Source organism: Dermacentor variabilis, chromosome 2 (assembly GCF_050947875.1).
Source record: "Dermacentor variabilis isolate Ectoservices chromosome 2, ASM5094787v1, whole genome shotgun sequence".
Lineage (NCBI taxonomy): Eukaryota > Metazoa > Arthropoda > Arachnida > Ixodida > Ixodidae > Dermacentor > Dermacentor variabilis.
The window spans coordinates 108,256,797-108,273,033 of record NC_134569.1 but is presented as its reverse complement, the minus strand read 5'-3'; the positions used below and the strand labels follow the sequence as shown (position 1 = coordinate 108,273,033).

The window sequence follows — 16,237 nt, the reverse complement described above, 5'->3', positions numbered from 1 at the left end:
CACTTGATTGATAGTGTGAATATGGTCTATTGTTGAGTAGCCTTTACGGAATCCTGCCTGGTCCTTTGGTTGACAGAAGTCTAAGGTGTTCCTGATTCTATTTGCGATTACCTTAGTAAATACTTTGTAGGCAACGGACAGTAAGCTGATCAGTCTATAATTTTTCAAGTCTTTGGCGTCCCCTTTCTTATGGATTAGGATTATGTTAGCGTTCTTCCAAGATTCCGGTACGCTCGAGGTTATGAGGCATTGCGTATACAGGGTGGCCAGTTTCTCTAGAACAATCTGACCACCATCCTTCAACAAATCTGCTGTTACCTGATCCTCCCCAGCTGCCTTACCCCTTTGCATAGCTCCTAAGGCTTTCTTTACTTCTTCTGGCGTTACCTGTGGGATTTCGAATTCCTCTAGGCTATTCTCTCTTCCACTATCGTCGTGGGTGCCACTGGTACTGTATAAATCTCTATAGAACTCCTCAGCCACTTGAACTATCTCATCCATATTAGTAACGATATTGCCGGCTTTGTCTCTTAACGCACACATCTGATTCTTGCCTATTCCTAGTTTCTTCTTCACTGTTTTTAGGCTTCCTCCGTTCCTGAGAGCCTGTTCAATTCTATCCATATTATAGTTCCTGATGTCCGCTGTCTTACGCTTGTTGATTAACTTAGAAAGTTCTGCCAGTTCTATTCTAGCTGTAGGGTTAGAGGCTTTCATACATTGGCGTTTCTTGATCAGATCTTTCGTCTCCTGCGATAGCTTACTGGTTTCCTGTCTAACTGAGTTACCACCGACTTCTATTGCGCACTCCTTAATGGTTCCCATGAGATAGTCGTTCATTGCTTCAACACTTACAGCCACGTAAATGCGCATCCACTGCCGAGACGCAATATTTCGTTATATTGAAATGGCATACAAACGCATCTCGTTATGTTTGAGGTTCTAAATACACGGTGTTCTACAGACAAGAGGCCATGAAAAGTTAAATACTTCGTTATATTGAGGTATAACTGCATATGCTTTCATAATGCCAGTTACTGCTCCATCTCATATATAAGTAAGAGCCCTCAAATTTCAATGGCACCTTGTTGGCACACTGGGCATGCAAATTCTGAATGTAACTAAAGCTGCAGAACCTGGCTATAATTATCAGGTAATTTAATATCAGCATCTAATTACAACATTGTTTCAGTTTGTCATGCTGCAGCTCCAAGTAGACTTCTCAAAAGCATTACAGCTTGAAATGAGCATGCAGGCATTGTAAGAACGCAGGCCAAGAATTGAACCTCCAACCTCGTCCTCAGCAACAGAGTGCAGTTTCGGAACAGTGGTAGCATTTCTGAGCTCTAATTATTCAGCTCATGAGTAAGCCAGCTAGGGACTTCTGAAGTGAAATGTGGAGTTGGGTGACAAGCAAACTTAGCAGGTAACTTACAAGACAGAAAACAGATAGAGATACACATACTTTTTATGAGATATGGATAAAGAATAGTGCACATTAAACAGCAAGTCTGTCTGAATGGAGCCTCTATGGTTATATAAGAAGCAACCAGCTTTACAAATTCATTTGGTGCCTAGGCCATGTGTAGATTTATTTTCTCATTCTTGAATTATTTTTTCCTGTTTCATTATTAATTTAGTTTTTAATAGAAATGTTTCATCAAATTCTTATGAGATAACATACTCAAGTTTAGGTCCCGTAAGAAGTTGAATTGAATTCTGGGGCTTTACGTGCCAAAACCACAATCTGATTGTGAGGCACGCCATAGTGGGGGACTCCGGATTAATTTTCACCGCTAAGGGGATCATTAATGTGCCCCCAATGCATGGGACATCGGCGTTTTTGCATTTTGTTCCCATCGAAATGCGGCCGCCACGGCCGGGATTTTATCCTGCAACCTTGTGCTTAGCAGCGCAACACCATAGCTACTAAGCCACTGCGGCAGGTCCCTGTGAGAAGTCCTAAATAAAAGACTAAAGGGTTAATATCTTATTGTCTATGGTGTCTCACTTGACAAGTATACAAAATAATAATTTATACACCAGCACAATAAGCTGAATCATAAAAAAAAACGTGGCACAAAAAATTTGAAAGGGCTAGGTGAGCTGACCACCTTAACACAACATTCATGACTGCACCAAAAAATACATCTGGTTAATGTGCTAAAGGGGTTGCGTTGACATAGTCTGCTAAAGAACCTGGTTGCAAGTTGGTTAGCTTGCCTTGGCTAGCAACATTGAATGATCAAAGGACTTGCAATGTGTTGTACCTTCTCAGGTGTGAGCCCAGATTCCACTGTCTTCTGCAGCAGACTCTGGTCTAGGGCCCAGATACCGCACACAGAGCCTTGAGCAGCCGAGAGACTCAGTGCTGCTGGCATCCCAGGCTGAACAGACTTTGCAGCAAAACTTAGGAGTACCTGAATGTTCAAACAATGATTGTTACATACTATGCATATTCTATGCTATTTACTTTCTTGAATTATTGTCAAGCTATAAATAAGATAACTACATAATAATCTGCTATGGCAATGCAACCATTGCCAATGAAGCTGACAGTAACATTTTACTAGCACACAAGACTAGCTTCTCAATAGAACATGCAAGTTGCCAGTCAGAATGGCTGCATCAACCTGCCACTGTGAAGAATCATAAACATGACTGGCCAGTTTCTGAATAAACCAGGCCTATAGTGGCCCCTTCCACTATATTCACCAGCCACCTTGAGGCTACAATAATCAAGCCAACTAAATATTTTACTTTGGTCTCTTTTTAACACACATGACACATTCAATCAGTTTCCCTCAGTGATGCAAGAGTAACTAAAGTGCTAGCTTTGTTGAATAAATTTTTTTTATATTGTTCTTCATCATAAATTTATGTGGCTAAATCAGAATGGTAAAGTAAGTGCTGGCAACAACAGTGGACATTGTGAGCAGATAAATTCTAACCTCATTTGAGCCGCATGGCTTGAACTCCAGTGGGACTGCGTCTGCAATGACCTCTCCGTTGGGGTGTGCATAGTACACCATTAGACGTGCAGTGGATGACAAGCCCCAGCCAGGCCTCACTGTCAAATTAAACATGGATACAGAGTATCCAGATACTCTCATGCTGCTTGATGAAGAGTCAAGTGGAATTCGGTCGGCTATGTCATCCCACGAACGCCTTGGTGAAAGCGTGCCTTTGTCCACAACTTTATGTCCAGACACAACCTTGAAGAGCGGAATATGACAGCAAGGTATTAATGGTAAAAAGAAATCAAAGAGCCCATTTTCTAGCAGAGACCACATCACATTAAAATTTAGTTCAACATTTATATTAGATGACAGTAATAAAACCTCCATTCAACAAATTCTGCATGCTCTCTGCAGGTAGTAACATACTAGCGGTCAGCTTAATTCATATTAGGAATAATTCATTTTAATGGGCCATAATTCATTAGTTTGCCTTGGCTAAAGTTTGGCTAAGTTACGTTGGTTTAGATAGCCGGGGTCATCCGATATGGAGGTTGTCAACGAGATGTGTGCAAGTGAAGCACAGTATACAGGGTGTACGAACTAAATTTTAATGAAGCCATGCCACACTGATGGCATCATGTAGCTCTGGTAATACGTACGGTAATGACTATCACCTGCACCTTGCTCACAATTGGCTTATGCTGTATTAATATGCCATTGGGAGCGTGGAATGTACAAAAATACCTATCCTTCAACCTGCACTCTTCTAGAAACTGGTGCTTAAGTGAGCTAATTGACAGGATAAATAATAGGAAAACTTGTTTTTTTTTTTTTTTAGTGAGAAAATGTTACAAGGGCCGTGAATATCTTGTCAGCTCGACCCATATCCCAATCATTGTAGCGGTTCTGTTTGTGTCAGTGCCAACTTGCTTGTTGTTCGCAAGCAATGCACAAAGTGCTGATATTACTGGATGTGCCTGCAAGTGGTTTGATTTGGCGTAGCTACTGAGAAAATTGGCACATTTGGGCTACTTAGCACAAAACCCATGCCATGTGTAAAGGCTCAGTGCAAGCACTCACTGATGATGAGTCAGAGCTTCTGTTAAGCTAAAAAATTAAATTCTGAAGTTTTACATGACAAAACTAATAGCCGATTATGAGGCAATCCATAGTGGAGGGTTCCGGATTATTATTCATTTGTTTATTGGATACTGTGTGCCATAGCAGGACCTTACAGTAGTGAACAGTAAGTACATAGGTTAATTAAATTCAACCTAAATTATAACTTTAATTTTAACCAACTGAGGTTCTTTAACCTAAGTGCACCCAATGCACGGTACACGACCATATTTGCATTAGGCTCTCGTCAAAATGTGCCACCACAGCTGGGATCGAACTCACGACCGCAAGCTCAGCAGTGCATTGTTATAGCCACTGAGCTACTACAAGGTCAAGAGCATCTGTTGTAACAACAACAACAACAACAACGACAATGATAGTGCCCAAGAACAGCTATGAAGCCCTTATACTGGTGCACTTAAAGACTACTACACAAAACAAGTGCACCGAAAAGGCAAATATAGTAGACAAAGAAGTTTTGTATGAGATGGAGGAACAAGCAGGAAAAAGAAAAAGCGAGGAGGTGGGCATATGCATTTTATCATACGTGATTTCTACACTTGTATAAAGCACAAGAAATAAACTCTGAAATGTATCAATAAAGGCAGAATATGTGAGCCATAAGAATATGAGCCATAAGACAGTGACTACAGCAAAATGCCTACGCAGAAAACATGAAATGCTACCTGGTAGATTTTTGCAGTATGAAAAATTGTACAAGATCAAGAGGCTTTGGACAATGTGTGTGCGCACGCATGTGCATGCGTGCATGTGTGTGTGTGTATGTGTGTGCACGTATATGTATATATATATAGTGTCAAGAACCACCTTAAAGAGGACTAGAAGGTCCGACCTAATACACCTTGACTTTAGAAGTGCAAGTTGACATACATATGAAAGGGCTGAACTATGGTCAGCATAATGTCAAAAGCAAAAATTAATATAAATTCATTCTGGATGCGCTCAGTGAGGACAGAATCAGTGTTGCACGTTCTGCCCCAAACTACAGAGGCATACTCTAGTAGCAGAAGCCACACACAGTGGCACACAGTTTCAGAAAGGCAGCAGACAAGTAAATGTCATTCGATAATCAAAAGTGGGAACAGTTTTATTATAGAAATAATATGCGTAGTGGACAGTGGATTCACAGGCACTTGTAGATCAATATAGGAATGCAGTGTGTGCCAATAACTTTATCTATAGTATGACTGTTGCCATTTTGACAAGCCTGGTCTAACGTATATAACACGCTGCTGCCGATTTTATCACTCACCTGATAATAGAAGGTAACTCCTTCAGGATGGTTTCTGAGTTTTGTATGATAAAATAAAATGGAAATATTTCTGTCACACACAAGCTTCTCTGATGGATTTGATATGTGTAAATAGCGTCCTGACATGGAGGTCCAGGCTCGGAGGTGAATTCGTGACACAGGCTTATTCCATAATCCGCCATCAGATGTAGCCTATATGAAACAAAGAAAGTTACATGCATGAAAGTTACACAAAAGCATGAAAAATTTGTGGTTATACATATCTGAGGATTGCTGAATGTGATAATAATTTATAGGATTGCACAAATCAGACCTTGTCTGAAAATCAAATAAAGGAAAAAAGAAGGGGGGGGGGGGGAGAATGCAGGGTAGTTCAGAAAAGTCTTTGCAATTTTCAGTATGTTTATTTATGAAACCATGCACAAAAATTTCTACTGCATCATAGCACAAGAGGGAGGCTGGAGTGCATGTTATACATAGGGTCCTTTGTTTGCAGGTAAAATCCTGAAATTCCCTATCTTTGCACACCGAAGTTTTATGAAAATTAGATTAAACATGATTTCTCCCAAAAATTTCCCCCTTTCATAAAGGGTTTAGGATAAATGCAGGTGTCCCAAAACCAATGACTGCTTTGTGTGAGCGAGTGGTCCCACATATAACACTTTGTTCCTATGTGAATATAATAGAAGGGTTGATCCAGAAATAAGGTTCCCATCAATTTTAGAAATAGAAAACATTGTTTATTCTCATAGAAATTTACATCATTGGAAACATTAATCTTTGCTCTATTTTTCTATATAACTGCCATCTTTTTCTATGCATTCTTGTAGCCAGTGCTACAATTTCTGTATCCCAATGTCGTAGGACTCTGCCGTCAACCCGTTGAGGAAGCATTTCCCCTCTTTGACTTCATTGTTGCTCCGGAAGCGTTGGCCACTCAAATGTTCCTTTAACTTGGGGAACAAGCAATAATCACTAGGCGCGAGGTCTGGACTGTACGGTGGGTGGGGTGTGACAGTCCACACAAAGTTTGTCAAAAGTTCCTGGGTTTGACGGGAGACATGAGGTCGGGCATTGTCATGAAACAGCGTTACACCAGCTGCCAGTTGTCCTTGCAGGCGGCTCTGGATAGCTCGCCCAAGTTTTATTAGTGTTGCACAATAACTGTCCCGAGTTGATTGTGGTCCCACGTTCCATGAAATCGATGAGCAGTATCCCCTTACAATCCCAAAAAACACTGGCCATTGACTTTGAAAGCAATATGAGTTTGTTTGAACGTCTTTGTGACTGGCGACTCTGGGTGATGCCACTGTTTGGATTTTTGTTTCGTTTCAGGAGTGAAATGAAACATCCACGTTTCGTCTCCCGTAACAATGGAGTCCAACAATCCTTCCTTATCCAGGGTGTCTACCAAACTGACATTTCCAAATTCCCTGAGTTTTCTAGGTTTTCCCTGAGTGCCTTTGCAAGATTTTCCGAGTGACACAGAACTTTGTTCTATGTCAAGGCGGGCTGACACCATGTCGCTCGATGCTGTCACTCTCTAGTAAGCGTGTTAAAAAATAAAAAACGATCTAATCCAGTTTTTATAATAAGTAGTAGTGCTTATTTTATTCAACAAGAAAACAGAAAAAAAAGGGGGGGGGGGGCTAGCGAAATGCTCAGCAAATGAAATACTTGGGAAAAATATGGTAAAGCCTATTGTGAATCGAGTCAAACATTCTGAAATATGAATAAAAAGGAGATGCATACAGAAGCAAATAATTTTGAATATGAGCTTTTTCTATCAATTGATTACAAGCTCATTGGTATGATGTCCAAACTCTGTCACAAGAGAGCTACATTTTTTTTTTATTTCGGCATTACGGTACATTACAGCATGTACAAAAATGCTGGGGCCACAGACTAAAAGCCAGAAGCTTGACGGGGTCTGTACCCAATAGTTGCACTTTCACAGGGGCAACAGGAAATGTTTGTATGCAACAAGCTTACAGTGCCAAAACTATACGTTTGAAAAATAAAACTAAAAGTGTTGAAATTAACATTAAAAATGGAAATACTTTACTTTTATGCACAACATCAAAATTTATGAAAACTTGCAGGAACTTTCCAGCACAATATCAAAACTTAACAGCAGCAGCATTACAGAAAACAATGCTGGTTGTTTAAAAGAGTAGGCAATGTACATGCAATCATTTGTTGGCCATAGTTAGTACGGGTCTGTGGTGTAAACCAAAAAGTGATTTGCACGTGAAATAAACATACATTCTTTCAGCCAAATTAGCAAATTCTTTCAAGCACAGATTGTTTGCTTTAATGCCTTGTTTGTAGTGTGTCATTAGCAAAGAATCGTACAAGCCGACAACAGGTATTACGTTTAGGTTTTTACAGATGGGCCCTGTGTGTGCGTTATACGGAGCATCGACAATCTAATGGACAGCCTTTTTCTGTAATCTAGAAAGCCTCAGAATGTTGGAAATTGTGGTGGTTCTCCAGACAAGGTAACAATAGCACAGTTTTGAAAGGAAAAGTGAATTATACAACAGTTTTACTTTCTCAGGCAAAAGAAAATGTGTGTGCGATAATAAACCAACCGAGAGAGAAAGGCTGGAACAAACAGAATTAGACTGCGAATCCCAGGACATGTTTTCATTAAAGAGCACGCCAAGACATTTCCCAGCAGGAACCACCTCAATTTGTGATGTACCAAGCGAAAGCGCTAAATCAAAGTTGACTTTCTTGTTTTTAGCTCTAAATAAGATCGCTTTTGTTTTTTGACGTATTTATAGTTAGCGAGTTGTTCAAACTCCAGGTGTGCAGTTTTGTGAGTACATTATTTGCTCTGGATTGAATTTCCAATAAATCTGATCCTAAAAAAAATAAACTAGTATCGTCAGCATAAACTATAAATTGGGTATTTTCATGTATTCTTATTACGTCATTAATATATACATTAAAGAGTAGAGGCCCTAGGATGCTTCCCTGTGGTACTCCACTGTTTAGGGATTGAAAGCTTGATTTATAGTTATTAAGTTGTACCTGCTGCTTTGCAAAAGTGTGTAAAATGCCCCACGGAATCCATAATGCTCTAGCTTTTTTAAAAGTGTGGTATGATTAATCGGATCAAAGGCTTTCGAATAGTCGATAAGTATTCCAAGTATGTCAAGTTGACGCTTGAAACCATCTAATATGATTTCTTTTTGAAGAAGTAACGCGGATTCCGTGGAACACTTTTCACTAAAACCAAATTGAAACAGCGTTATGATGTTATGGCGACTCAAAAAACTATTCATTCTTATGTGAATCAACTTTTCAATAGCTATGGAAAAAACGGGCCGTATGGAAATAGGCCTGTAGTTTGATACATTATTTTTGTCACCGCCTTTGAAAATAATGGTGACTTTAGCAACTTGTAGCTTTAGCAACAGGCGCTTTAGACTCCACAGTGGGAATCATAGTATTTTCCACAACAGTAATGAAGTCAGTCATACTGGAAGATGGTGGGCAGTACACAACACCCACCACAACACCATTTTGAATATAGATAAAGAGACTTTCAACAGATGAGCTGAAACATGAGCTATTGCTGAGGTGAACGAAGCCAAAACAATTTCTGATAAATAGCCCCCCCCCCCAACCCCCACCCTCCTTTGTGTCCTACTGTTTCTAGGTTGCGATAGCATGGCATAGCCGGGTAGATGAATTTATTCACCTTATCTAAGCCAAGTTTCAGTTAGTATAGCTATAATATCAATTTAATGAATGCTGAGACAAGTACACAAGTAGATGATCAAAATTCTTCTTAATGCTGTGACATTACGTGATACAGTACTGAGAAATTATCCTGTTGAAGCCATATGTCTTCAACCTCAGTAAAAGAATTTGCCATTAAATATAATGAATGAATGAATGTGTGGTTTTTATTGGTGCAAGGGCCAGGTATGGCCAAAGAGCGCCACACAAGTGTTAGTGATTTCGCAGTGGAGTGATGGATTCTATGAAGTTGATGTGACGTGACTGTAAAGGGGTTTAAAAAATAGTCAGTGTAAAGTGCATAAAATGTACTTGTAGTAAGATTATGGCAATGACAAATGACGTGTACTATGAGCATAAATGTGCATTGCAAATAATGATACGATATAAAAAATATGTAAGATGCTGAAATTCGCTAGAGCAGCATTGCCTCGTTAGAGCCCTTGAGACACAAGGGCCTGGAGGCCTGTGCTATACAAATCAACTATCACAGAAGCATCCTCTGGAAAGAGGATGTGCTACGAATTTATTGGGCTGAAACATGTAGGACAACATCTTTTAAATAACTGAGGACTGCTTTGGTGTTAAAAACCGGTTCTTTACCAAGAAACATAGCTGAGTGAAGAGGGACGCAATAATGATATGCAAGAGGAAAATGTTTCTTTCTCTCAGATTCGGCTTCCCGACACTCCAAGAGGACGTGGAAGATGGTCAGCCTCTCTCCACATCGACCACAGGTTGGAGGTTCATTTCCAGTAAACAGAAAATTGTGGGCACCAAATGTGTGCCCTATTCTGAGATGACAGAATAGGACATCTGTTTGCCGTGATTTTGTTGGGGAGGGCCATAAACCTAACTGTGGCTTTAAAACTTGCAGTTTATTATTTGTTTCCGAGTGCCACATGCGTTGCCAGCGTTTTCGCAGTTCCTTTCGTAAGAAAGGCTTAAGATCTGTGACAGGGACAGCAGCCGTAAGAATAGTGGTTCGTGATGTGAGTGATGTGGCCATTTTATCAGCTAGTACATTACCCTCAATGCCTCTATGGCCAGGTACCCAGCATATCACTACATGTGTATGTGGTAGATAAATATTGCATAAGAGAGAGCAGAGTTCATTGAAGACAGGGTTTGTATGCTTTTCCAAAGAGATGAGTGCTTTTACAAGGCTTAACGAGTCTGCGAATATAATTGCTCTGTCAAGTTTTAGTTTAATTATATGTTTTACTGCAGCTAGTACTGCATAGGCTTCTGCAGTGAAGATGCTTGTTAATGGGTTCAATACGTCAGATTTAGAAAAAGAGCGACCAACAGCAGCATAAGATACACCAGCATGTGATTTTGATGCGTCTGTGCAGAATTCGGAGCAGGAGTACTTCGATTGAAGTTCACGGAAATGCATAGTGATTTTGAGGTCAGGTGCGTGTGACCTCTACAAAGGATACATCACAGTCTATCACCTGCCACTCCCAGGGCAGTAATAGCTTAGCCGGAGGCATTAGGTGGTGTTCGAGAACCGGGACAGCTATTTCTCTGCTAAGTTCTCTTGCACGCAGTGACAAAGGAAGTCTCATAGAGTGTCTATTACGAAAAAGTGTTTCACAGGTCAAGTCGTTTATGGTTGTGAAACACGGATACTCGTTATTAGAGCGCATTTTGAGAAAATAGGTGAAGCTGATGTATGCTTTCTGAAAATGGAGCGACCACTCATCTGACACATAGACTTTTGACAGGGCTTGTTCTAAAGCGCCAGTGGCCAGGCGGATACCCAGATGATGAACGGGGTCTAACATCTTTAGCGCACTCGGTGCGGCAGAGTGATATACTACGGCACCATAATCTAATCGTGATCAAACTAAGCTCCTATAAAGATTCAGTAAACACTTCCTGTCGCTACCCCATGTTGTGTGGAATAGGATCTTAAGTAAATTCATTGTTTTTAGACATTTTGCTTTAAGACATTTTATGTGTGAAATGAAAGTAAGCCTGGAGTCAAGTATAACACCTAGAAATTTGTGCTCTTTGTTGAAAGGGATTTGTTGTCCACGAAGTTCTACACAAGGATCAGGAACCAGGCCTCTCTTTCTTGTAAAGAGAACACAAGAGCTTTTTTGGGGGGTTGATTTTAAATCCATTTTTGTCTGCCCACTTGGACACCTTGTTTAAGCCCTGCTGTACCTGTCGCTCACACACTATAAGGTTGGACAATTTGAAACCTATTTGTATATCGTCAACGTAGACGGAATAAAAGATGGCCAGTGGTAGAGAAGCACGAAGTGTGTTCATCTTAATGATAAAGTGTGCAACTGAGTAAGCCTCCCTGGCGTACACCAGTTTCTTGCATAAAAGGTCGCAATAATACATTGCCGATTTTCACGCGGAAGATACGATTCGACAAATAGCTTTCAATTATTTTCAGCATATTTTCACAGTTGCCCATTGCCGACAAGTCTCGCAAGATTCCATAATGCCATGTTGTGTCATACGCCTTCTCCATATCAAGGAATATCGATAGGAAAAACTGTTTGTGTACAAATGCATTGCAGATATATCCTTCAATGCGCACAAGATGATTGGTTGTCGACCGCCCTTCTCTGAATATAAGAAAACAGAAAACTGCAGGTAAACGAACCCTAAACAAGATCTTCAGCACATGTGACATGAAGCACACATGAATTATCCAACTTCCGCATCAAAATTTTACCACTAGTGGGCTAAGCGAACTTCGTTTTTTTCCCGCTTTGCCTTCAAAGCAGCTGTTAGCAACTCCTTATATGCGGGACACAAGTGATCATTTACGTAGACTGGGGATGTGACACCCTGAAAACTTAAGACTGTCATGTTGAGTGTTTGCTTCTTCACAGAATTCAGAACATTATCTTTCACAGTTCATGAAAGAAACCTAACGCTCATATTAGATATTGATATGTTCTTTGAAGGGACTCAGTGCACGACGTCCGTATCCCGTTCCTTGACAAGAATCGACAATGTTCCTGTGGGAGATTTTACCTGTTTAACTATGCCTGTGTTCAAAAAGAGACCACTGCTTGTGTTATACTCCTGTCACATGGGCACTCATGAACTTTCTTATGATACAGGAGTGCGAGACTTCCTAAAGGAGTTCAACATCAATGAAGTTGTCGTGTCGCACAGCCATTCACGAGTTTTCAACAGAAGCCTCCAGGAGCTCATTAGGAACTGTTTGGTTTATGTACAAGTACAACAATTTCACTTCTAATTACCCCAGTAGCTATTTTAGTTAACACTTCGACTTACTGAGAATATTCCTAACTTTGGGCTACTATACAGCCAAATCCCCGACTTCTCTCAGCTTTTCCTTTTCAAAAACAACACCCAATTTTTACCTTCCGAATTAAAAGTAAATATGAAGCTCGAAAATGGAGGATCCCAACTACACAGTGTACACTACAACCTCCCTCTTGTGCTACACTGCAATAACCAATAGCCACTGTGTGCACTGTACACAGTGGCTATTGGCATCTACTTTCTGGACTTGCTAAGAGCCAATATTAATGCTATCGCCAAGTGCAACAGGGACACAGAACAAACTGAATTAAGTGCATCTCTTCAATTGGCTTCTTGCATCAGTTTCAGTGGATTCTATAATGCATTAGAAGCATAACGTGAGCATGCAAAATTGATACATACTTTGAGGGGTGCTGAAATTGATACAGATTTTGTGGGGATGCTAGTGTGTCTCACACCTCCTGTTGTTGTTTTCCCTACATGGTTCTCGCATCTCCTGGAACCCCGCTTCCTTGCATTTCACGTGAGCCGCTGGTAATCAGCAGTTGTGCAACACTATGAGAGAATGTTCTGACGCTAATGCTGCCTGACGGCGTGGGTACTCGGACGCAAAAAGAGCGAGCTTCCTTCTCTTTGATTTAGGGCCGGTGGTGCACATCGACGTCCCACAATTTTTAAACTTTACACATCTGCACTGGTTTCCTCTACCCTAGCAACAAAATGCAGAGACAGATACAGACACGCAACAAACTTTATTTTATTGTGAGGAGCTACTGTCAGGACTCCCTAGTGGGAGGCCTAGCAACAAAATGCAGTTTTTTTTTTCAATTTCCTTTGTTTCATTTCTTCGTTTTTTTTTAGCAGAGTGTTAAATCCTGGGCAATTTCGAGACAACCTCTCCAGTCTTAGCTGAACTTGGTTGAAATGCTCCAATGAAAGCCATGTATGCAAGCAAGCAGAAAAGACAGAACAGCTTAAATGTCCCATAGGTATTTCTTATACTGCAGTGTTACTTTCAATAGAAATCGGGCAAGTGTTTTGTCGGGAGCGACTCGTTAGTCTGGCACGCATCACTTAGGGCTGTGTTGCACAGCAAAATCAATGACCCAAAGGACAGGAAAGGAAAGGTTTTCCTGCAGTTGCAAAGGAAGGTCGTTATGAATGTACACGAGCACTCACCGTCAGGGAAAGACTGTTCAAGGTACCACGCAGTCCAGGAACAGAGAAGTGAGCTTGCCCATAAGAATCTGTTTGGTAGTCTCTGCACCCTGTTGCAACATCATCGGTGGATGACACACGCTGGCAATGTGGCTTCCTGCGTGCGCTGCAGCGGACAGTCGGCAGCGATGATGCAGAGAAGCAGATACTGACTCGCTTTTCAGAGGCAGCTGTGCCATCAGGATATTTCGCCCGAACCTGCAACCATAAAATTATACTTAACAAAATGCACTGCTGTAGCATTTTTCCACAACCATAGAAAGAATCAAGGGCGGTAAAAAACATAGCACAGGATAAGCGGATAAAATGGATAAATAAAATACAACATGGCTGTAACACAGTGTACCCTGAACAAGTAACTTCCAATTCACAGCGCATCGATAAGATTACTAGTGTTACATGGAATGCTTTCAACTGTCTCAAGCATCAGACTCTGTTACAGCGAAATTGTATGTGGCTAGCTGATTCGTTCGTCCGTCCGTCCGTCTGTCTGTACACTGAAAACTCCTCAGGCGCCGCCCCATGCACATGTGCAAAAGAAAAGAAAGAAAGAGAGGCACACGATCAGCCAACACCACCTAGATAGCACAAGGCCTGCTTATTCTGATCCATGACGTCAAGCTACCTGGCCAAAAATTTTAATTGATAAGGCTGGCATGATGAAAGCAGCGACGTCAAAATCACTGTTGCCTACTGGAGAGCATCCCCATTAGATTCTATGGCAGTCGGGCCAGGTAACATGACGTCATAAATAGGAGTGAAAAGGCCTTATGCTATCTAGCTGGTGTTGGATTAGCTGCACCAGAAGTGACGTTGTCGCTCTTCGTCACAGAAGAGCTTGAGCGCAGCAGTTTCTCTCCGGCTCTGAAATGGGTAGGCCCCGCATCATACATACTCCTTAGGAAAATGTATCTTCTGATCAGCAACACCACGAGCAAAACCGAGAAAGAGCTCGTCTACGCCATGCCGATGCTGCACTTCGGGCACAGGAATAGGCTTGTGCAGCCAAGAGCAAGCAGCAACTGTGTACCGAAGATCCGACAGCCCATCAAGCCTTTGTTTAATGAACCATCGGGATTAACCTAGTGATAAACACAGGGGCCACACGTTTCAGCTTCGCTGGTTAACCATCTGTACGGAGTGCTTGGGCGGTGATTTTTTTTACTTTTGTTTCCCTATTGTAAGGCAAGAGAAATTAATCTGCAAAAAATGTTTCCATCATCTGTTTACACCACGTGTTAAAAATATGAAAGACAAAGAGCAAACATTGATGAAAGGAAAATTGCACCGGAAAGATCATACTTTTTTCGAATTTCTGGTATTTCTGAACATGAGAAGCCAACGAACAAATACACCAAAGAAAACATAGGGGAAATTACTTGTACTTACTTATTGAATTAAAGAAATAAATTAATGGCAATGAAAGAGTGTATACTCATCCATTTTCATTGCCATGAATTTATCATTTATTTAATTCAATAAGTAAGTACAAGTAATTTCCCCTATGTTTTCCTTAATGTCTTTGTTTGTTCGCTTTGAATGATATGATTAATAAAAATTGGCCCCTTGGTTAACCCCCTTTCTTCCGGTATTCATTAAGCAATTTTTATCACACATCAGGACATGAGCCTGGCTAAGATCAATGTGTCTTATTCGCAGGATGCAAAATAAGAAATGGTACATAGAAACATTACTTACCACTTCAAGTTCTGGTATAGCTTAAATAAAATGTATACTAGCATTATGTTCTCATTTAATGTGGAGAAAAGCTTTTTACACTGAGTACCTTATTAAAGCATTTATCATGTACAATTTTTACTGTGCTCTCACCAGTCCTCTGTAGACAAGCCCAGGCTTGAAGTTGGGTACGGAGCGCTTGGTGACAAATTCCAATGTGAATGGTGACCAGACAAACTCTTTTGTGATGTTGGCGGACACTGTCTCCCCTGATCAATGAAGACGGGAAGTAACAACAACAACAAAAGAAGCTTAGAGTAGTGTATGCAAACAACTCGCACGCTGAATAAAGATGTATCAGCTGGCCACTTTGTATGCAGCAATACATTTACACTGAAAGAAAGCTCATAAACAGATGCCCTGAACAAGTTGCTATTTGTAGACTGCAACATTCGTACACCTTGGATGTAGTGTGAAATTCATAAGCAAACATTAACTATGAAACACTTGTAATGCAGAGCATGTGAGATTCATTGTGATCAACATCCACCACCTCCTCATCCTCCAATTATGATGATGATGATAGTGAAGAAGCTGAGGCTCATCTACAGTGCTCACAATAAACAATTTCATGGATTAGAAATTGGAAAACAAGAACAAAATGAAGTGCACATCAATATTGCTTACTAATACATCAGCTTTGCACAATCATAGAACATCAAGAGAGTGTATATTCAATACTGTAATACTACAGCTGCAGGAATAAAAAAGATGATATGATGACCTACTTGTTAAAAACGAACTACCAGTTTTGTTAGAGTATTGAAAACTGGAGCAGTTTTGAAGAGTACTTAAAGAAACTACAACAGGGTACATAACATTTGTTCATAATGGGCTTGAATGAAAATTATGAACTTGCATAGCATGCACATTGTAACCAGGTGACCACAAACCAATTCATGATGTGTTCATA

The 16,237-nt window shown here is 40.6% G+C and overlaps 1 protein-coding gene across 3 annotated transcripts in view; it reads right to left on the bottom strand.

Annotated features, from left to right (window-relative positions):
• LOC142572491 (ovostatin-like) overlaps positions 1-16,237 on the bottom strand; it is a 289,668-nt gene that overhangs the window by 257,240 nt on the left and 16,191 nt on the right. For all 3 annotated transcript variants that reach the window (XM_075681648.1, XM_075681647.1, XM_075681649.1), the window contains 5 exons: positions 15,418-15,533; positions 13,549-13,785; positions 5,353-5,544; positions 2,952-3,215; positions 2,271-2,420 (listed from right to left, as the gene is read on the bottom strand). In XM_075681648.1, the coding sequence (XP_075537763.1) occupies positions 2,271-2,420; positions 2,952-3,215; positions 5,353-5,544; positions 13,549-13,785; positions 15,418-15,533 (959 nt within the window). The remainder of the gene's footprint in view (positions 1-2,270; positions 2,421-2,951; positions 3,216-5,352; positions 5,545-13,548; positions 13,786-15,417; positions 15,534-16,237) is intronic.